The sequence below is a fragment of the Grammomys surdaster genome, unplaced genomic scaffold, assembly GCF_004785775.1.
Source record: "Grammomys surdaster isolate TR1022 unplaced genomic scaffold, NIH_TR_1.0 125950, whole genome shotgun sequence".
In the NCBI taxonomy this organism is placed as follows: domain Eukaryota; kingdom Metazoa; phylum Chordata; class Mammalia; order Rodentia; family Muridae; genus Grammomys; species Grammomys surdaster.
The window spans coordinates 334898-358808 of record NW_021620771.1 but is presented as its reverse complement, the minus strand read 5'-3'; the positions used below and the strand labels follow the sequence as shown (position 1 = coordinate 358808).

The 23911-nt window shown below is 41.8% G+C and overlaps 2 protein-coding genes across 12 annotated transcripts in view; one reads left to right on the top strand and one right to left on the bottom strand.

Annotated features, from left to right (window-relative positions):
- The window catches only part of Cacna1c (calcium voltage-gated channel subunit alpha1 C), a 604243-nt gene that overhangs the window by 570410 nt on the left and 9922 nt on the right, over positions 1–23911 (bottom strand). The gene's annotated exons all lie outside the window — the stretch shown is intronic.
- Positions 13471–23911, top strand: part of Dcp1b (decapping mRNA 1B) — a 38374-nt gene continuing 27933 nt past the window's right edge. For all 7 annotated transcript variants that reach the window (XM_028753541.1, XM_028753539.1, XM_028753540.1 and 4 more), the window contains exons 1-3: positions 13471–13620; positions 18197–18237; positions 21870–21997. In XM_028753541.1, coding sequence (XP_028609374.1) covers positions 13471–13620; positions 18197–18237; positions 21870–21997 — 319 coding nt within the window. The remainder of the gene's footprint in view (positions 13621–18196; positions 18238–21869; positions 21998–23911) is intronic.

The window sequence follows — 23911 nt, the reverse complement described above, 5'->3', positions numbered from 1 at the left end:
CATAGACTCACAAACTTTACAGGCAATTGCTATTGTTCTGGGCTAAGCTCTATGCTAACCTACCGCTGCATACAGCACATACTTGTGTAATAGAATGGGGAAATCAAGTTGGTACTCACCTAAAACTTCATCCCTACTAGCCAGCTTTCATAGTGCTTGGAAGATGCTACCACAATATTAGAGAAGAAAGACAATTCTCAAGCTCACGCATCTGGGAATCTTGTAAACTACAATAATGATTGGCCTGGGAAAACACATCCAATGGTGTAATATTTGCACAAATGTCATAGGAATAACCAACCACCCTCTGATAAAATTTAAGGCCAGACCGACAAGATGAGACCCATACCTGGCACCAATATCAAGAACCTGTGCTAAACAACAAGTCATACGCTCTAGGAGAGAAACTACTATTAAATTCTACTAAATGGGCATAACATTAAACCAACTCCTAATGATTTTTTGCTATAGGCATATATAAGTGAGTCCCTCAACCTTCACCACAGAAGCTTCTGGTAGTAGATTGCAATTCATTAATACAAAGACCCGTAACTGGTCAAGATGTAGAGAATAAGAGACTGCAGAGTGCTAAGCCCTAAGTGGGGTATCTATATCACACCCTTCCTCCAAAGGCTGGGGATCATTGTGGGAGAAGAGACAGATGTTATGAGCCAGAGGAAGTGGATGACCATAAGGAAATGTGCTTTCCAGGCACCGCAGAGCAGTTGTATTCATGAAGGCGTGCACTCATAGTAGCTGTGACAGCATGGACAAGACCTGCACAAGCTCAAGCTAGACAAAATTTCAGCATAGACAGGGAGATGTGGGCATGAAATCCCACCCAAGCTAAAGAGCTATTGTCAGTTGATAGCTGCTAGGTGGGGACGGATCAATTTCCTTTAAGGATATGGTCCTTTGAATCAACCACACTCCAAAGGATACTCACACACCTAAGAATATACAGACAGCACAAATTGGATTCAATGGATTTTTTTTAAATGACATAAAGTTGGGTGGGGAGTGAAGGGTGTGGAATAGTGGGGGTGTTGAAAGAAAGTGATGATTATGATCAAAATGCATTGCACAAAATTCTCAACTAAAATGACTATTCTTTATTACTTAATAAATAAGGTCATGGGACTAGAGAGTTAGCTTAGCATTGAAGAGCATTTGGCTTTACAAAGAATCCAAAATCAGTTCCCTGCAGCTACTTCTGAAGGTTTATAACTCTGTTAACTCTAGTTACAGGAGATCCAACCTCTTTCTTCTGGTCTCCTAGGAAACCCACACACCTGTGGCAGACACAGAGACAGACACACATAAACATAAATAAACACATAAATAAAAAGAAATCTTAGAAAGGAAACAAAGTCATCATTTCCAATTTTAAAAAGCAGATGGTACCCTTTTGAAGGAAGTACACCATTTCCCACTGAACTGATGGCCTTGTTGGATGGTATCGGTGGAAAGAGCTTTGACAGGAGGACAGGAGATGTCAAGTAACAGTAGTCACTTGTTTGCATACAGGACCTGTTGTGCCCCATGTGCTTTGCTCACTATTTCCTAGTCGACCTTCCCTAATCACCCAGTAGGCGTTATTAACAACCTCATCCAATGGAAGACATGGTAATTTGCATAGATGCAAGAGTTGCTCCAGTTCTATTAGCAAACTCAGATCTAAACCCAGCCAGGAAGTTTGTTCTTGACCCAGAGACTACCATGCATGCTGTCCAGTGAGCTCTGCCTTTAGGCTGCATGTAGCTAGAATCCCATGAAACTTTGTCAACTTCCTAACTGACTCGTCTGTGTGAGCTCGGGTCCCTGGGACTTCTTTGTAGTTGCCTTCCAGCAACTCCATCATGTGATCAGGGATGAGAACTTTGGGTCCTGATCTCTCTAGTCTAAGCTAATGGAACCACTTGAAAGCCACTTCTCTGAGTGCTAGTCTCCTCTGTACAAGGAGGGGCTGAAAGCACTTAGTTTAGCCATAATTCTAGCCAGAGTGCCTAGAAATCATCCCCATTCCTCCTCTGATCCAGCCTTGAGTCCAAGAAAACTGGGGGCTCCTGGAGCCCCATATGTGGCTTAGCCAGAATTTCCCTGAACTTTACAGTATCTAAGAGAGAACATGGGGCTGTGATATCCTGGTGCTGTCTCGTTTTGTGACGTGCATTAACAGAAACAAAAGTCATGTCACTCATTTACCAGCAAAGGAACAAATATGGCTCCCTAGACAGTATGCCTCATTGCTTCTACTGGATGGTGACTTTTCATCTTAAGGTAAAGGGACAGAGCATACCAGATGCAACTGGCCCTTTCTAGACTCACCTAGGCTGCCACTTGATCCTTTAGAATGGCAGGCAATGTCTTCCGTTCTAAGAGGAAAGGATCAAGAGAAAGCTAAGAAAATGAAACTATAGGCAGATGTTCTTTATGCAGGGGACACTGGGTCCAGACCTTCAGTCTCTGAGAAGAAGATCAACCTAATTCTGGATGCTCTCCAGACATTCTTTCCTGGTCTTGTATGCCCACAGTGCCAGTGGGGACCCAAGTGGCCTTAAGATGAAACCTATGACCTTACTCAGTCAAGTCTCTAGATCCACTAGGAGAACTACATCCCCAACCAGACAAGAAGAATCTAGTGTCCTGGAATAACCAGGATCAGCCTGTGACTCTCGGGGCCATTCTACTCTGGTGTGGGCACAAAGACAGGATGTAACGTCTTCATTCTGTTACACTTGGTAGCTCATTTAAAGTAACGGAAGCCTCTCGGTGTGCTTCTGCTCTTCTCTTTAGAGTACCCAAAACTTTGGAGAAAGCCATCACCTCACCTTATCATGATTACCTGTTCATATGTGAGCATCTAAAGAGGGGCTAACCTACAAGAGGGTAGGAATGTACCTGTGTCCCTGACTGAAGTATTCCCCATTCCCAGCCCAGCATCCTTTCCAACATAAAGCCATAATAAGCATCCATGGGACAAGCAGGCAATTAAGCCTAAAGGTTATCTGGCATACAAGAAAACAGAACTACTTCCTCTTTCACAGGGGCATGACCAGGATGGGTTGCTCTTCCAATTTAGATTAAACACAGCCCATTTGTATTTAAAAAAAAAAAATCTGCCTTTCTGACAGCTCCTTATCTTCTTTTATAAGTCCATACTATTCTTAATAAAGGCAAACAAACACAAACAGCAATATTTAAATTTCTTACTAGGCACATTAATGCTAGAGGTCCAAGAAATAATCCTACCAATATCCTGAGCTACTGGGTAGAGTTCTAGTCACCATACCTGAAAGTCTCCATTACACTCCAGGGCCAGCACACTGGGGAAGAACCACTTATTATCACCAGGAAATGTGAAAACTCTCTGCCCCTTCATCCTCAGACCAACACAAAGAGAACAAAGAACAATACCATGTCAGTCCTTATCCATAAAAGCGTAGCTGCCTCTGGACTCTCAGATCCTGTTTTGAAAGCCTTGTGTTTTATGATCATATCAAAACATTTAAAGTGTTTCAGAGAGCTCTTTCAGCAATTCTCACAATAGCCACAAAAATAAATCTTGTTATCTTCTTATCACAGATAAGAACTGGTGTGGTTTCTGCGTTCCTCCCATGATAGCAGAGACAAAAACTCCAGGGGCTCTGTACCCCCCACCAGCCATACCTCCATATGCAGCCACCACCGTCCTTGAAAATGCCAGAGTCTCGCAGCAACTCGTTCATGCAGATCATTATTTGCACTTTTTATATCATACTCTCTGACCCAGGGTACCTAAGGACATCACAGAGACAGCAGAGCCTAGTGCTGACAATCATTGAGACTCACAACCAATAGTAAACAAAGATGAAGAGCAATGCCTTCACACATTACCTTTGTACATATCAAATACTGTACAGTAATTTTGTTCTGGAAGCCACATTGCCCTCTTGTCCAGGATATAAATCTTACTATGGCTGAGGGGCAATGATCAATAGCTACATATGTATGAAGACCTATCTTTGTAACGGGCACTTTATATTCTAGACACTTCAGACCTCTTAGCTCTTTTAGCAGCTCATGAGGTTGCTGTTATTAATAGCTCTGTTTTATACTGAAGAAACCATGGGCCAGTGTTTCCAGAGACCTCCCAAGGTTACACCATTAGGAGACAGAGCCAAGATTTAGAACCAGGTCCCTTAGGGTTCAAAGATTGTTTATGGAGATTGCCTCCATAGAAGAACACTAAGCTCTATGAGTAAACTCTCTATGGTTTTGAGAGTTTGAAGGAATTCCAAATCCTAGAAAAATCAGTCAACTGAAGTTACTCAGAAATATTTCTGGTCAGTAAGGTAATCACAAAACCAAAAGGAGCAGTGACTTAGATTTCTACTAGAGTAGAAATAAAGGACAGACAAATCATATCATCTCTCCAGAGAGACTCCTCAAATCTTGTCCTGGGACTTCATCATACCACATACAACCTTCTTTTTCTACCAGGGATCTCTCTGCACCACCCCCCACCCTCACCCCCACCCTTTCCTCCTCTCCAAATTCTGGTACTTGCTTCTGAATTAAGCTAAATTTCTAATTATATATTGTGGGGTTGTTGTTGTTGCTTTACATGTGTGCTTGTCTCTGTCATATAAATTAGATTTTAAATCCCTTGAGAATAGAAACTGGGAGTTTATTTTGTTGCCCTTTCCAACCTATTGCATATTTACAATGCACACAGATGCGTATGTCTACTGGGAAGGTACAACATTATCAGCATCATGTCTTCATTAATTTGTTTAAATGCTATAGAGCAAAAACCTCTTCTGTCAAGGCCCTGATAGTAAATACTCTAGGATTAGCACGTCATAGGGTTTCTGCTGTTGCTACTCAATGGCATTGTTGTGAGGTGAAAGCAGGCATGAACAAGGCAGCACTATGGCTGTGTCCCAGTAAAATTTGATTTACAAGACAGATGAAGGACAAATTTGCCTATGGGCTCTCAGAGATGAACCTAACATGGACTATTGATGACTTAGGCTTAGAAGACTAATCAGGGAAATAGTCTCGACTATGCTTTGTGGCAAGCAGATTCTCTACTCCTTTTCTCTTTGTCCCCCCGCCCCCATTCTCAATGTTTTCGGGCCCTAACTTCTGACTAAAACATGTCATTTATGAAAGTCTCTCACCTTGAACTTAAGGTAAAATCAGTGTAATCTTTCTACCTCCTCTTCTGGAGAGAAGCCTGAGCTCTGATGGAGGGAGTGGGGAAGATAGCCCACCTAAGGCTGAGTGTTCTAAAGTCTCTCACTGTCTGCACATTGTCTAGTTGTGAATCTTGTTAATTACCAGCTACTCCAAGAAGAAACCTCTTGGATGAGGCTTGAGCAATGTTAGGATCTATGGGTATAGGAAGGTATCATTCGGAGTCACTTTGTCCTTAGGCTTATTTAGCAGAACAGAGTGGTAGACTTTCTCCTAGGTCCATGATCCATCTAATCTCAGGTTTTCAACTGCATTCACAGTGTTAGGTACGGGGTTTATCTGATAAAGAACACCTTCAAGCTGATCAAAAGTGGTTGGTTGCTTCCATGATATCTGTGCCACAATTGTACCACTGTGTCTTACAGGCAGGTCTCTGTTGCCTGTGCAGATAAAAGAGGAGGCAAAAAGATTATAAGAGCTAGAGGTAGTGGCTGACTCCAAGGAAACAGGGTCTCCCGACACAACAGGTCTGCTGTACCTAGGTATGCACACAGACTGTGGCAGAATGAATTAGATCTGTGCAGCTTCAAAACAGACAAAATACCAGCACTGAGAAGAGGAAATAGACACAAAGTCCCTAACCAATAAGCTATTTGCAATTGATAAATGCTAGAAAAATCAGTCTTCTCCAATGGATTGTCACTGTAACAATCACACACTAGGGTACCCTGTGCCCAGGAATAGTTAGCTAACACAAAACAAACTCTGTATTCTTTGAGGGTTTTTTCCTTGTTGTTGTTGTTTTGATTTGGTATTTTTGTCTTATTGATCTTCCTGGTTTTTGTCTATTTGATTTTTATTGATTGGTTGGTTGGTTGGTTGGTTGGTTGGATGGTTGGTTGGTTTTTTAAGAAAAGGTTTCTCTGTGTAACAGAGACCTAGCTGTCCTGGACTTGCTTTGTAGACCAGGCTGGCCTCAAACTCACTAAGATCTGCCTGCTTTTGCTTCTCCAAGTGCTGGGATTAAAAAGCATTTTTTACCATACCTGGTAATTGTTTGTTTGTTTGTTTGTTTGTTTTTCTTTTTTTGAGAAAAAGAACATGACGTTAGATGGATAAATACATATATATATATATATATATATATATATATATATATATCAATGTTTTTTAGTTCAGTTCAGTAAGTACAACACTACAAGTTCAACTTCCTTCAAGCTTTATACATCCATTTAAAAAAAAGAGAAATCAAGCATAAATGAAAGCCAGCACAGTAGGCCATTACTCTACACAGTAATTAGAAAACTCCCCCACAGTTCCTGATTCTCTTTTCTATTGCTCTCATAGACTGCAGGCCAGGTGGAATATGTGCTCACCTGGATAGACAATCTGGAGAGAAGGCAGGTCTCCCTGGCAGTCAGCCACTCAATGCATGGCAAAAGTCAACTTTTCCTCCTCTCCACAGTAACTGTCTTCCTTGAGAATAAGGCAACACGGAAAGTGAAAGAAGAATGTTTCTTCTTTTCCGAAGCTCACAGCCTCAGTTCCGGACAACAGTAAGAAATCTTTAACAGGCTGTTACCCTAACTTAATTTCACAGCGATGTTTCTGTGAGCAGATTGTTCAGCTTTATTTCTAGACTTAGCTACATACATGTCTGTAAAATTTTGATGTACATTTGATGTGCTCAGAAGGCATGTAATGGGGAACCACAGAATTGGAAACTGGCAAGCAGGCATCTAACTCCTTTATTCCATATAGAAGCAAGCCGACATGCCCAGAACTGTATTTGCTCAAACCAAATAGTCAATTGGGCCATCCCTACATGGTGGGACAAAAAAAAAAGTCAACGTGAGGAACAATCTAGTAACGACTCCAACCTTCCCCTCTGCCCAGGACAAGACTCCTGCATGCAAAACATTAAATAACACCCTCAATGACTTGACACTTGTGATTTCCCAGGCACAGCAGGCTACCTGGAGATATATTCCATTGGTCCTTCCATGATACACTAAGCAGAAAGCAGAAAGACTTGTCTTCTGCAATCTTAGCCGACCCTTTCCACGCCATTTTCTCCTTCTTGTTAATCAAGTAGCTAGTCAACTGTAACCAAGAATCAGGGAGGGATATGAATTGCCACCATTGGGTCTTAGCATTTTAAGCCAATTATCTCTTCATGTGCAATTAAAGGCACTTTCTCATGCCTCAGAAGTCAAAGGACATTATAGTAGAGATTGTGTACACCCACTAAATCTTCACTTTACTCCTAAAATATGACATTAAAATTAATAGAGTTTATGGGGCTGGTAAAGAGAGACCAAGAGATCTCAAGACAGAGAATGTGGCCAGCAAGATGGATCAGCAAGGAGAGGTGCTGTGTACAAGTTTGCCTCCCAGTGTGGAAGGTAAGTCTCTATTGTTGAAGACACCATGCACTTCAGACACAGAATCCAGAAGACCCTCCAGCTGGATCTGACCTGAAAGCCTTCTTCCCAAGAACTAGCTTTCATGGTACCATAAGACACCAAGCAAACTTCCAAAGGAGCAAAGAAATCCAGCATCACGATCAGGGAAGATGCCTATGAACCACAATGAGCAGTGCGGCATGATGACCCTAATGATGCAAAGGTGGCACACATACCTTGGTGGTAACCAATAGCTCTCTAATTGGACCAAAGACCAACCAAACAAAGAGAAGTCATGCCTAGTACTGGAAACCCAGACAACTTCCTGGGGTTAATAAAGTCATGGAGCTGCCAGCTTACCTAACCAGCACAATCCTTAACTACATTCTACATATTCATCCTGTGCCCACAGATAAGTACAGTTCTCACTCCTCATCAAGGAAACTTCTCATTACCACATATAGAGACCATTACAGAAAACTACAGCCAATCAAAACGCATAGTTGTGGAGCTCAGTCTCACTGATTTACCTACAAAACAACTCCCGCACCTAAGGCTCAGGGATCATTGCAGAAGAAGGGATGGGAAGATTGTAAGAGCCAGAGGGACAGGAAGTTTGCTGTGAGACTGTGTCTCCTAAAAATGTCAGAGATGCTACACCCATGAAACCTCACAAACATGGCTGTCTAAACAAGATCCGAACAAAGGGTGACACCAGTGGACATGCTGGAATGGAAAAGGGAAAGCTTGTGGGGCCTCAACCCTAGACAAAAATCTACATGTAGCTAAGAAATGCTAAGAGCAGGAGAAATAGTCCTCCCTAGGAAAGAGCACATCAACTAGTTATTCAATACCAAATGATACCATGAAAGCACATACATGAAAACACATACATACAAGTAATATAATACAGACTACACAGGATGTGTGTGTGTGTGTGTGTGTGTGTGTGTGTGTGTGTGTGTATTAGCACTTAAGGAAAAGGCAGCCATGACTTTGAGAGAGGGTAAGGAGGTACATGGGAGAGGTTGGAGGGAGGAAAGGGAAGGTGAGAAACGATGTAATTATTTTATAATCTCAATTTTTAAAACAAAAAGAAGAGACTGAACTATTGTTTTCCTTTCAGGAGTGGGTTGCTTTCTGCTGTGCTCAGCTGCCTAGGAAATAAGTGAGCCACGCATTGAAAACAACCAACAACACAGTTCTTCAAGCTGTTTCTCTACTAGGGGAGAGCGTTAACGAGTCAGTTTCTACCATTGTTTGGAATAAAATACCCAGCCTGCTACAGTCTAACTTAGAGGTCAATTAACAGAACAAAGAGAATGAGAAAGCAGACTGTGTATTTGTATTTTAAAACTATTATGAGAAATAAGGCTGCCCATATTTGTATACAAACATTCATACACTCTACAAAGACAAGTTTTTTTTCTATATTGTCATATTTTCAAACAATTTTAGCATTTTCTATTTACAATTACCTTGTTGAATTATGTGGCCAATTTTGTCTTGTCATCACACTGGTATAAATATCCCAGACACAGACACTATCCTTAATCATTCTACAGACTTATTTTGAATTGCAGTATCTAACCTCATAGAACAAAGTTCTGGCATAATGACAATCACAAGATAACATGAAGCCTGAAGGCACACTGTTCGCCTGCAGCATCAGGCTAAGGACTATGGAGACAGGGTGGAATCCCACAGCTCTGGAGCCTGTGGAAGTGGAAGAGATGTGGATTAAAAGGTCTTTGTTTGAAGTGGTCCTTTGCTGTGATGAACTGATTCTAAGACACAGATTACTCAAACAGAAAATACACAGACTCCTGGTACCACCCTAGAAGACCAGACTTTGAGCATTTGGGAGAAACAAAGAAAAAAAGGATGCTCTGTGGGCCAGAGAGATGAGCAACCTGCTGATGCTGAAGTCATTTCAACATCATTTGTGGTTTTCTTTGCCAAGTGTGGTTTCTGATCTTTATGACTTCAAAGTGGTTTGAAAAATTATAAGCAAAATAAACAAAAAAATTTTCCATCTCTTCTTATATCCCTTATAATTTAACTCTGAAAGCTCAGAACTCTCTACAGTGTGTTCCTTTATCTCAGCTCGGATTTCAATATTCTGTAAATTCAGGGCTTTTTAAAAACAGATATGTAATGGAGAAAGTAAACTAATTCACGTTTTGTTCAATACAGTTTGCATTTTCTAAATTTCCATAATCCGCCAGGCACTGGACCAAGTGGTACCAAGACAACAAAGGGCATGCAAACCAAACACATATGAAATAAAAATTTTATTGTACGAAATCTGTACTTACTTGCAAAGAAACTCTAAGCTAGGTTTGTGTGAATGCAAAACCTGTTTTTAGGCTTTCTGTAATAATTCCCTTTTATCATGGTAATTCATATTTTATCCTTTTTAGAATTATAATTATATATGTCATATAAATACATTAATAGCTCTAATTCAGGGCCTACTAAGTTAAGTGCCACAAGAAAAATGACAATGGAGTACATGAAGGTTTCAAAGGCAGAAAGAGTTCCACAGAGAAAGGCAGTCAGGGAGAATTCTGGGAAAAGGTCATTCAAGGAGAAGGCGAGGAACACAGATGGCAGTGTGCAAGGGACTTGGGTGAAAACAGCCGCTTACAGAAAGGTTGAGCAAGAGGTGGGCACTTACTTCATAAGACCAGACAAAGACAGGGGACAAATCCTTCACTAAGACTTACCTGTGAATCTCTAAGCAGGTGGCAGGATGCTCCTTTTATTCCTTGTGTGTGAGGTCAGGCCTGGGAAAGGCAAGGTGCTGAACAAGTCACAGAGAAGACATGAACAGATTTCATGACGTGCACTCTCTGTAAGCACCCTGTGACTGTGGCTGAACTGGTCACTCAGGTAATGAGGCCTGGGTGTGTTTATGAGTATTTCTGGTACCATAATGGCTCCTGCGTTGCCTGGCTTCTCTAATGAGCTCAGCCTGCTCTTTGGAAAGTAGGATTTATTCATCTCTCTTTAAACATGGACAGGATGAAAAACTAAGAGAAAAGTGGTCTGTGGGGATGAGGGGGAAGACTAAGGAGAAAGCAATCAATGTCCCACTGTAGATGAGGCAGGCACACAGCAGGATCTGTGTGCTCGTGCCAAGTGAACAAGAGCAGAGGGTTGAGGAAGAGCTCAAAACTTAACCAGAAAATTCTTTTACCCATATGGCAAATTAAACTGTTTATGCTATGTACAGGGCTATCCTCCAAGCAAAACAGGCACTGCTTTTAAGAGAGTTCATCACAGCTGGGCCTGTGGACTATTGACATTTCCTCCAGGAAGGGACATGGTATGTCAGTGGATCTTCACCTACCAGTGTTCAGCCATTCGTATGCAGTTTTGCCTAATGCCATATGGCCTTAGAGTCTCATGAAGGGTCTGGAGCATATAGGCTTGGGAAAAAGAAAGAGATTCATCTAGGTTACTGAAGACACACCGACATCACTAATACTGGATAAAGACTTTGTAGTGCTATTGCTTTAAGGCCACCCATGCATGCTCTGTCAGTAAGACAGATAAACTCGTTGGCTTCCCAAGGTGAACTTTGGTGGAATAAAACTTTGGTTTATTGTTGGGACCTTATGAGTAGGTTATAGACATTGTCTCTGAGATGAAGGAATTTGAGAGACAAACTGATTTTTAGAAGCATGTGACCGGAAGCACAGAACTTAGTGGAACCAGCAGTAAGTTAGTGGGATAGCCTGGGACACTGTTTAGTCAGTTTTGTGTGGCCACTTAAAGGGAATAGAAAGCTATGGGGACCAAATAATAATTATACAACATGGTTTTGTTCTGTTTCTCAAACTACAAGTCATATCCTTCAGTGGATCATGAAATCAACTTTAAAGAGTCAAAGTCAACAGTTTTAAATACAAAATGTGTGTGTGTGTGTGTATTCTCTACTATCCAACCATTTATGTATTTATTTATAACAATATCTGTGATGGTTGGTTTTAATGTCAACTTGCCACAAATTACAATCACCTGAGTTGGGAGCCTCCCCTGAAGAACTGTCCTGCTTGCCTTGCTTCACAGGTTGACTGATACACAAAGATTTACCTCAAGTGTGGACAATGTCTTCTAAATGCAGCCCAGATAAAATGACTGTGTGGCTGAAGGAAGATTATTCACCTTTTCCTTGCTGGCCTTCCCTATTGTCACAGAGTTGGCTTGATGCTGATACTGTTATGAGAACCAGCATTTCCAGGCTTCCACTGTTGAGTAAGGACCTGAAGCTGCCCAGATACCCGTGTATTCGGTGCCATATTGGAACTCATGAGGCACTACTCAGCATCTACCAGATTCTCAGCATCCCAAGTGTGAGACAACTGATATTACCGTTTTAATGTAAACTGATTTAATAAATCGCATACATGAACAAGCCCTAGCCTCACAAAGACAATGTAATTGTACAAGAGGTGCAACTTTAATGGTCTGTTCATGTAACAATAAATATTCGTTGATGGTATATCAAAATTTGACAGTTTCTTGAAAAAGTACAGTTTCTTGAAGGTTAGTTATCTGAGATCCTATCAACTTTTCATATTTTGTGGACAATGAAATCCTCTGGTCTACCTTGACCTTGAATAGATCTCCTACCTATATGTGAATTTGTGACATCCTTTTATTATCTGAAAATCACTGAATAATCATTCACAGGAAGCTGTATCTTTCAAATGTTGACAGTTTCCATTTTAAAGATTAGACTGTAATCTTTAAAAAGTGTACTCATTGACAGCACCACAGGTCTCATCTGAGGAGATTTAAGTATTTAGACACTGTCAAGCTCATGGCCCATTTTAAAAAAAAAAAAATTAATCTCAAAAATTATCATTGGCAACAGTACCTATCCCTTGTTTCTCAGGAAAATCTTAGTTTTGAAAAAGTCTGTCCAGTATCTATCTGAATAGCCATAAATTTGTTCATCTTTCTTTCACGTTAAATTAATGTTCTGTGGAAGTAAAAATAAAACCCCTGGGCTGGGTGGTGGCACACCCCAGTAATCCTAGCACTGAAGACCCCAAAGGAGGAAGAGTACAGGTTGAAGCCTTCCTTAAACTCTGCTTCGAGAAATAAGCCCTCCCACCCCAGCAAAAACAATGATAAAACCACAAATTCAACCCAACTCAAGCACAGAACATTTTTCCTCGAGGCAAATATGGCACGCAGTAGCTCTGCTTTATCCATACTTTGTATTTTTCCCCCACATTAATTTTAAAAGTATACCCAAAGATTGATTTTTAAGAAAATTAGTACTTTGATAGAATGACGCCTGGCTTCAGCTGCTCAGTCAAGTTTTACAGGGAATGCACAGCGGCAAGAATACACTGACTAGTGGTACAGTTTGGGGCCTCCCTTGGTTCTTTATCGGTGCACCGATCCTTGTGCACACATCACGCAAGTCTCAGCAGTGTCACGGACAACCTTAACCTTGTAGGCCTCTGAGGCACTCAAAGAATCCCTCATGGATATTGGGGAGCACCCTTTAAGAATTCTCCGAGTTCCTTTTGGAGTTACTATGTTTGATTGGGTTTGGTCATCGAAGAGCCAAAGATGAGCTATGCAAAAGGTATTGGCCGTATTCAGGAAGGAAATGCACACAGCTCAAAGGCTCCTGAAGGAAGAAATAGTGTTAAAACCGGCTTCCGTGAGCAGGCTTGAGCTTCCTGTTGCCTGAGCTTCCTGTTGCCAAGGCGACGATCCTCCACGAAAGGACCCGGCCATTGATTGGCGAAGCCTAGGCCGGGTCCCCAAGTGCTGGAAAGTCTCCCAGCTGCGCTCGCTCGCTCGGCGGTCGATTGAAGGGGCTTCCTGAAGGCTGGGCAAGAGGGTGGGTGGGAAGATGGCGGCCGCGGCGGCAGGTGGCCTGCCTGGGAAGGGGCACGATATCAGCCTGGCAGCCCTGCGGCGCCACGACCCCTACATCAATCGCATCGTGGACGTGGCCAGCCAGGTGGCTCTGTACACTTTCGGCCATCGGGCCAACGAGTGGGTGCGTGCGGACGCCGCGGCCGTGCGGAAGGCGGGGCGGGGACAGGGCGGGAGATGCTGGGCTCGATAGGCGGGCGGGGGCCGGTCCTGGTGGAGGGCGACCTGCGCGACCCACTGGCAGGTGGGGGGAAGAGGGATACGGAAGGTGTGGCTGGCTGCTGAGAGCTGGGCACAGGCCTTGAGGACAGAAGACAGAAGTTCCCGGGAAGCGGAGGGCAAACCGGAAACCCCAAGCTTAGACGGGCTCAGAAGCCGGAGTCAGAAATGCAGGGCAGGCACCCACCTAAGAGCAAGCTTGGAAGAATAAAGAGGAAGTGGATATGGGTGGGACACCCCAGACATGGATGTAGGAGGCCAGGGATGGTAGCCTAACCATTTCAGAGCATTTCCAACAAGACCGAGCCCCAGCCTACAGTAACTGGATGAAGTTTAATTTTCCTCACAACTAGAATGGAATTGGAACGGGAGACAAATTAGCTCTGGCCTAGGCATTGGTTCTTATCACTTATAAACCATCCCTTTGAATATAAAAGTGTCTTTTCCCCCCTCTTGTGACTTTTGTCCAAATATTCATCAGTATATAACCAGTGGTTTTAATACGGTTCAGTGGGGGTATGAAGAACACCTTGCAAATTTTCAAATTATTTTTGATGTCTTCGCCAAGACTGAAACAAACATCAAAATGTATGCAAAGAGAACTTTCATTATTGAGCAGATTTATGATTAAGTATGCTGTAATAAGAACGACCCAAAAACTATGCACACAAAAGTATGAAGAAGTTCTTGGACATGGAGCTTGGGGCCAGGCACCTTGTTCATCCCCGGTACCCCTGAAAGAGGGCCCCGAGTCTTATCCTGTAGTTTTGTCCTGAGTTCTTAACTGAATTGAGGTGAAGAATTCATGTCTGTTCTAGTAGCCAAACCCAAAGGGGAACTCTGCAGGGTTCTAATGTTAGGGTTATGAATATCCCTAGCTTGATTAACTGAGGCTGTTTTTCCTGGACACCAGAGGAAATTACAGTATGGGCCTTTATAAGTAAAGGGAATGTCCTCACTGACGCGTGTGTATTTATGTGAAGATACTGTACATATGGGTGCTTTACTTCTCTATATCAGTGGTTTTCAACCTTCCTAATGATGGGACTCTTTAATAATAATGTTGTGGTGACCCCTAACCACAAATTGTTTTCGTTGCTACTTCTTAACTAATTTTCCTACGGTTATGATTGTAATGCAAATACGTTTGAAGATAGAGGTGTGCCAAAGGGGTTGCAGCCCACGGGTTGCATGCTCTCTACCTGGACTGGCCTCTGCCTGCCAATTCATGCATAATATTGTGGAGGTAATTCCATTAGTATATGTGGAGTAGGACCCAATAAGACTTAATGGTGTATGTTGACTCAGCAGGAGGCTCAATCTAGAAGATCAGCAGCTGTTGAAATGCACAGTGGAGCACTGCCCCCTGGTTAGCAGTTTTCCTAAAGCCTCTTCACAGTCCCTTGTGACAGAAACTACAGAGGTCCCTACAGAGATGGACCAAATACCCAGTGAAGGCGAGCAACAAATGCTTCATGGAAAGTGTCACACTGTATTATTTACAGGAGTTTTGTTTTCCTGCTTCCTGTACTTGTTTTCTTCAGACAGGGAATAATTCATTCAGTAAAAGGTCATTCTTTCAAAGTCCTAATCTCCTAGGCTCTGGTTGCCTGGCAAAGGAGAGAGACTTAGTTCAACAACAGAGCAGTCACTGGGGCAATCAAATCATCCCTGTTTTCCTGTGCTGTATTGCTCAGGTCTCTGGATGGAAGCTTTTCCAGTGTAAACCTAATAAGTATAAAAGTATCCTTAAGAATGGAAGAGAAAGTATTGGCAAGAAGACAGGTGAGGTATATGCAGGGCGTCCTTATCACATTGGAAATAGCATCAGGTGTTCAAGGAGAAATGAGGAATGGCGGGTGCACAGAGAATGAGGATCAAGGGACTGTGGAGACATCGAAGTGACAGAGCATGTGCTTAGCATGTAGAGCCTATGCTTAGTGTGTGCACAGCCCTGCTTTAATCCCCAGAGCACACACACACACACATACTCACACAAAGGAGTAAGATGAGTTCTACCATGACTAGAATAGGAATTTTAGAACTAAATTTACTCCTCTTTGCCAGGAAGGAATCCTTCCCCAAAATACCCAATGTGTCGATGAAAGTCTACAGCTGGTCAGACCATTTGTTCTCAGCTGGATTTGATTCCCCCCACACACCCCGGGGACATTTGGCAATATCAGGAAACTTTGAGGGTGAAGGTGTTGGTGGCATCTGCAGAGGTGTTGCCAAATGCCGTGCAGTGAGCCGGCATTATATAGTTAGTCTAGAACATGTGCAATGCAAAGCTGGAGGCGTGCCTTAGAACCACAAGTGCCCATTCTTTTCAGTTCACAATTCTGAGTTTTCTGTGCATCACAGTTACAGTTCAGAGGTGCAGCACATCAGACCAGAGCTCTGGATGACAGCTAGACAGCTCTGATAGTGTTAGAAGCTGCAGTGGTGGCTTTGCTGCTACACATGCCACAGAGAGACTGCCTCACAAAGACCAAGTGGACCCATTTTTGATTATTGTAACTTAGAATATTCAGTAAAGTTGAGATTGCTTTCAGTTGCTCTAGGTATGTCAATGTATTTACTTCCAATAATTTCTGAAACAGTATTATTTATACTCTTAATTATTTTGAATAATGAACAATTTTGCGTGTGTGTTACCTTTATTTTCAGAGTTTAGGCTAAAACTTACAAATTTAAATCTGCCTTACTTAAAGGATCTGAGGAGAGCTAATTGCCATACTTTAAATCCACTGATTTGTACAGAAAGGACTTTTAAAAAAGAAAAAAAAAAGAAAGAAAATAAATTTGGCTGCCTTTGAAAAGTGAGTCTGAGGTGCAGATCTAGCAGCAAAATACATTTCCAGAGCTCCCATTAGCCAAGCCAGAGCTCTTGAAACACGGGTTATTTTCTAATTATTAAAAGATTTGAGTTGTATAAGCCAGTTACCCTTTTAATGGAAAAGATGAGACAGGACAATAAATGAATTATCCCAGTGTGATCTGGTAGGATCCTCACTCCAGGCCTGTACTGTAATTTCTGAGCCGTAATTTCTTCCCAAACAAGACTCAAGTTGGAGAAGTGTTTTTGAGTTACAGTTAAAATTCTGATTTTGGATTATTCCAAACTAAAGTCATTAAAATTTTTGTTGCAAAGGGAAAAAAAACAGTTGGAAGCAAATCAGCCTGTGTGTGTTGATAACATGAAAGGTCTGATTTGCATTTCCATGAGAACAGGCCCAGGTCAAATACTGCAGAGCAGGAAACTGCGTTGGTCTTGTAGCCAAGGGGCCTGACAGTGTATGCACTTAAGTCTCTGTCTCTGCCTTAGTCTCCCACCAGTGTAATTCATAGTACCGAAGACTTGGCTTTTGCAGTTTCCTTTTAAGGTGTTATGTATTGCCCAAACTCTGGCCAGTTATGTGAGTTGTCTCAGAGGCCTAAGGGTGTAGTTTCTGACAGGCTCACTAGGATGCTACTGCTCATCTGGACACCACTCTTCAAAGACCCTGGACTAAATCACAGAGAAAACAGTGTGATCATGTAGATTACTTGAAAAGATCACACTTTCAATTCTGTGCCTTTAAAAAAAAGTTACTCTAATGTTACACCTTTTTCTTAAAGAGTATATCTTGGACCAGAATTATAGAGTACTTAGTTTTAAATGATTTGGTAATGGATACTATAAAATATTAGGACCTTAAGTAGGATAATAGAATGCTGAAATTAAATTATGTAAATACCAAAAGCACATGTTAAATTCTGAATTACAATAATCTCATTACTAGTTAAGCAAAAGAGCTGCATCGTGGCGTGTTGATGAACAGGAGCCGGGGAGCCCAGGCTCCTCCTGTCCTGGGGAAGGGAAGGAGAGCCAGAGAACTCAAGCTCCCCTTGTAACTTCACCTCCCCCAGATTATCCCTGGCTGTTCTCGAGTCCTAACTTGGTAATATTTCTGTGTAATGTTATTTCAAGTCTTTGGCCAAAATGACTCTGCAGTAGTTGATGCCAAGAAGGTGCTTGTTCACTTGACTCTAGCACAGTTCTTGTCTGTGTAGTAGTCAGAGTAGTTATTGACAGATCATCTGTTCTCCTAGTGACAGGACATGGCAGTGAACACAAGAGGAAGTGAAGGGTAATGAGATCCAGATAACAGTTACTTCGACACCCTGCTGGGCATGCAGTTTGGTAGATGGAGGAGAAGGCACACATCCACCATCTCTGTCTGATGAGATGTGGAACACACTCCCTGTTCCAGCCAGCTGGGCTATTACACCGTGTCTAGAAAAGAGAATAGTGACCAAGTAGTGCCCACTCAGCAGGCCCTGGTCATGTCAAAGCCCACACCTTTCCCTTTGGTGGCCCCTCTGTTCTACAGTGCCACTTTGCCTACTAGAGAGTGGATGTGTTTCTCTGGTGTTCCGTAAGTTCACACCTTAGAATGAAGAGACATACAGATGGGATGTGTTTGCTTTGTTTCTAGGAGAAGACTGGAGTGGAAGGAACCTTATTTGTTTATACAAGGTAAGCATATTCTATTTTTAGAAAAATGACTTGAAATATTTTAATGTAATTTTGTCATTTCTTGAAGGGCAGTTTTATTTCAAAGAACAACAACCAAATCTATCTGAAATTACTAATCGGCAAGAGGAATAAAATAACACATAATGTCACCTGCTACATCCTGATGACACTAATTTCAGGCTATAATTCCAACTTAAACCTTAATATTTGGTTTAGCAGAACAATCGTTTGATGCCAGTGAATTGCACACAGCTCTTGAACACCATGCACTGCCAAGAGATAAGCTTCTACTGTGAGAGAAGCTAAATTAGTCAGCAGTTGGAAAGGGCTTGTGGCTCACCTTCCCTCACCCTTAGCTGCTTAAAACAGCACACCCCAGGGTTGAGTCTATCTTTCAGTCTTACATTGTTTAGTTAATGATGTTTCAGGATTAATTTAATTAATAAGTTCATGCTTTTAGTCATTTCTTTTTATCAGAGATCATTAACATCACACATTCACGCAAACACACAGTATATATATGGTCTTAATGACTTCATTTTATTCATGCAAATTTCTTCATAAATATCTTCCCTGAATTCTGTCACCTAGTGGGAGCACATAGATGAAATACAAAACTAGCGTAAACTCTGATTGATGTAAGTATATTTACCCACACTCAAGTTTAAGATAAATACAATACAGGATATGCCGTCCCAAGGACTAGTTTCTATATAAACCTCACTGGGCTACTGTGACTGTTGAAGGCATTGTACAATGACCAGTCCTAGGTTGGGCTTCAGGGCAGAAAGTCTCAACAGGAAGAAAGGCAAAAGTAGAGTCACAGAGCCTCCTGTATAAAGGGACAGTAAAGGATTTACTCTGGTGTAGAGGGTTTGTATTAGCATAAGTGATGCTATTAGACAGACTGGCAGAGTAAGGATTCTGAGGCTTATTTTTTTTAGCAGTACGGAGCAACTGAAGGCTTATGGACACAAGAGTGCTTGATAAGCTGTGAGAAAATGTGTGGAGAGTCAGTGTGTTAGCATCACAAGGAGGCACTCATTCTAAAAGAAACTGGAGTTCGGGTGTTAAGAGGATGATTGCCTTGAAGTAGATAGGGGCTGCCAGAGTTGGGACCAGAGTAACTGAAGCTGAAATGAAAGCTGCGTGGACAGAGGGTACAATGACATTGAGAAATGGAACCTCAAGGTAAATGCCAGCGTTTGAACTGAATGACAAAATTGTTGGTAGAATTCAAACAGCGGCGGGAGGAGAGGCTAGGTTCCTACTTGATGTCTTTGTGTATTTTGCAGAGCTGAGGATGTGAGGGCCTCAAGTTTACCCTCGTCTACACCCCTCGGCCTTTAGTCCTCAGTGGTTTGAAGAAACACTTTTCTCAGTAGTCTCAGGAATTCAGATTGAGGAATCCAGCCACTTGGCACAGGGTGATTGTTGGAGAATTTGGCATTGTCTAAAAGGACTATCATAGAAGAAAGGGTATGAGCTGATGTATGATTGTAGGGCCGATAGGGGTATAAAAAGCAGAACTGGGGTGACCAACTGGGGCACAGTGTGGGAGCAATGGGGGAAAGTGGACAGGAAGGAGTTGCTAGCCAGGCTGCAGGCAGGACAAGAGGTAAGTCGGTTGTTTAAGGTTGTGAATACCCAAGAATTACTAGCATTTTAGTCTGTGTTATATTCAGAACACTCTAAAACCACCACATGGATTTGTTTGGCATGAATACTGTTAAGAATGTAAAATGTATAGAGAAAAACTAGAGCATACAATGTGTATTCTCTTTCATTTCTAAGAAGGAATATTTTGAGGAGAATTATGCATTAATATATATTAATGATGATTTTAAGGTCTTTTCTGCCGAGTTATACAATTATTTTCTTTTTTTTGTACCCAAACTAAATACAGCTTTGTATTTTCAAGTATTTTATTTTGAAATAGCATCTTATGCAGACCAGGTTAGCCTCAGACTAACCATGTTTGAGATCACTTTGAACTTCTTCTGATCCAAGTGCTGGCATTACAGCAATGCTCCAATTTTATGTAATACTGGAGATGGAGCCAGGGCTGCCAAGTGAACTACAATCCATCACTCAAATCAAAGACTTCCTAACATACTCCACATTGCTAATGAAACAACAAGTTACACCATAAAACTGAGAAAACAGCCCTCCCCTGGTTCTTAATCCTGTTACCAACTTTCTCTTTGAGATGATGCCTACTGCTTCCACCCCTTCTCCCATGTGTGCCTGCCCTTCCCAAATGCACCCATGTGCCTGCTCTGGCGAGGCCTTTTCCTGGGGTGGAATGACAGCACTTGGAGTTAAGCCACTGAAGCTGTCTGTGGCTTTACACTTTTACTTCGCCTTCAGTCGTGTGCCTGGCATCTTTGTCTCTGGCCTGCAGTGTAATACCTTGCCATTTATGCCAGGAGACTCTTTCCTGTTGAAATACTTGAAGATATCTCACCCACCCCAAGGACCACTCCTTCTGCCTTCCCATGTCTTTGTCTCTGAGATACAGTTCATGAAGACAAGCTGCAGAATTTCTGCATTTCAGAAAATTAATGTTCAGGGCCCTCTGTCAGTCTTTGGAGTACATACTCATCTCTTCCTCTTAAGTTTAAATAGAAATGACTGGTTTTGGATTTGAGGCTATGGCTACCAGTGGTTTTTTTTTTTTTTTTTTTTTTGTAGAATAAGCTCATCAAAGATTACCTTCCATCAATCAAAAGGTTAAGGTTTAAAACTAAAATCTCGAAAGTTGCAAGGTAGCAGTGTTGTACTTTATCAGTTTAAACGGGTTAAAAGTGAATTAAAACTAATTCTCTTCCTGATTGTTAGTGATCAGCCCAGCAGCCTAGTTAACTTGAATGAATGAACGCTGCTCACTTCTGTCAAATGTGAATGTGTGCCTACTTGTCACCAGAAGGTTTGTGGTTGAATTATGATATGGCTGTCAGCCCAGCACAAGAAAAGGTACACATGATAGATAACAGGGGCCCTCTGTGCCTGACAGAGGGGGATACTCAAGATTTATTGAATGGAATGAAAAATCAAATTCACTAAAGGTCATGCTTTTACTGAGAAAAGTTTTCTAGTAGCTTGTCCAGACAGCCATTTGCTCTGTATTGAAGAGAGCAAGGCATCTGGCCTTTAGCTGTCACGTGAACTTCCTTTGCACCTTGCCTCACAGGTTCATTGACAGAGTTGCCTCATTTTCCTAAAGTTCTCAATTTCAAACTAACATTTACACTTTCGATGAAAATTATCTTTTTGTAATGTTGTACACTTGTTGAACTCTGAAATCCTTTGAAGTTATCTGCCAGTAAGGTTTGTCTTAAAGCAGTTACCATCTTTGTCTTAAAGGAATGTACAATATAGGTAGGGATGTCCATTACACACAAAATATATGCAGGTTCTCATAGGTTCAAAACAATGACCTGCAGGACAGTCTGTGGTACATACATGTTGGTACAAGATCCCAGGAGTAAAGAAATGCTGCTTTGTATGTATACAAACCGCTGTGGGAGACTGAATGCACATAGCAAAGTTAACAGACACGCTAGAATGTGGCTACACTGCAGGTATGCCATGCTTAGCAATTTGTCTTTCCCCTGCTCCATGATTTCCAGATCTGCCTCTCCAAAGCATGGATTCACTATTATGAATAGGCTCAGCATGGAAAACAGAACAGAACCCATTACTAAAGACCTGGACTTCCAGCTCCAGGACCCTTTCCTACTCTACAGAAATGGCACACGTGAGTCTCTAATACAATGCTACTCCTGTTTCTGACATCAGGTCAAATGTTGGTCCAATGTCCTCTTGTGTTCTGCATTTAGTATCAGGGACTGAGGGATTAGCATTTGTTAGCTTTGGAAGTGGCTTTTTTCTTAGAAAAGTTAACGCGAGAATCTCCTTAAGTCGTGTCTTGAGCAGCTCTTTTGCCTGTAGAATGAACCAGTCATTGATTTTAATCCTAAGCAGCAATGGGGGAGGAGGGTGCTTGGTCAGAAGACAGGAGAGGGACACAGATGTATTCTGAACATAGAACTAATGATTTGGTCAGAGGAAGTTTTCCTTTGTGTATCACCTCTGACCAAGCACAGTGAAGAGAGATTGAGGGAGAGGGTCTATATTTTTGAAGGGCTTTTTGAACATGTAGTTGTTGAAAAGCCAGAGTCCAAATAATTTTGGGCGTTTTGATTCTCTTAACTGTTAGTAATGATGAGATTATAGTAGGTCACTAACTGGTCCTTGATGGACTTGAGATGAAGTAGCAGTGGCCTGTATAGTATTCTGCCCTCGATTCACTCGTGTGTCCTACCTGACACCTGTGCTGCACCAGAGAAAGACAAATGAAGCTGTCAGCTTCAGGGCTCCTTCCTTCATCACAGGAGTACACTGCTTGAAGGTAAGGATGTGCGTTCTCTTAAGCTTTGGGGTGACTTTCAAAGAGACTGCAAACGAGTAATGGTTTCTACTCTTTGAATTTAACATACAGGAAGCTGGTACTAGGGAGATGACTCAGTAGGTAATGTGCTTACAAAGTAAAGACCTGAGTTCAACATTCCAGCACACACACACACACACACACACACACACACACACTAGAAGCCAGAAGTGGCAGTGCTTGCTGGTCTTCCAGTTAGTTAATACTAGGAGATCCAGGTTCAGTGAGAGACCCTGTCTCAAAAACTAAGGTAGTCGGCAAAATGACTCAGCAGGCCAAGGCCTGTGCTCCCAAGTCTGACAGCTTAAGTTGGATCCGTGGAATCCATACAAGGTGGAAGGAGAGTTCCAGCTCATACAAGTTGTCCTCTGATACACACACACACACACACACACACACACACACACACACACATCCGCACTATACCTAGCCTCATTCTTGCATTGGTGCGCATACTTGGACACATCCACACATAGATACACCACATACCTTCCAACACACACAGAACTTACCTACTGTATATTATTCAGGATTTTAAAAATGTAATACAAATAATATGCGAAGGAAATCCCAATGACTAGTTTAAAATTAAATGTAACATTTAATATATTAAATATGATGTTTATTTAATTGTACATAATTAGGTTATCATGATAAGTGTCCATTCCTTAAAGTTTTATGAGAAAAAAATTAGACCTAGTAAAACTATAACATGACTTACCAATGGTAGCTTTCATGAAAAGAAAGGTTTTTCAATAATTTAAAAAAAAATGATTTGCTGCTGTTTCTTTGCTGTATGTTTACAGTTATGTCAGAATTTTTAAAGGATATTATATTTGAACTACAGAGCTAACTCAGTAAAGAGCTTATTGTGCAAACATTGTCACCTATGTTCAATTCCCCAGAACTCATGTGAAAAAACTGGGTGGAGTGGTGTTTGTGCTCATAATCCTAGGCCGCAGAGACAGAAGGGCCCTTGAGGCTTATGGAACAGCAGGCCTAGCTGGTGAGCTCCACACCAGAGAGGCTGTCTCAAAAGACAGGCAGACAGTACCTCAGAAAGAGTGACACTAAGGTAGATATCTGCCATACACAAAAAAGCTATGTCCTTTGTCAAATTAACATTCAAATGCTAATAAAGAAGCCACAAAAATTAATGTAAAACAGAGGCTGGAGAGATGGCTCTGCAGTTAAGAACACTGGCTTCTCTTCCAGAAGCCC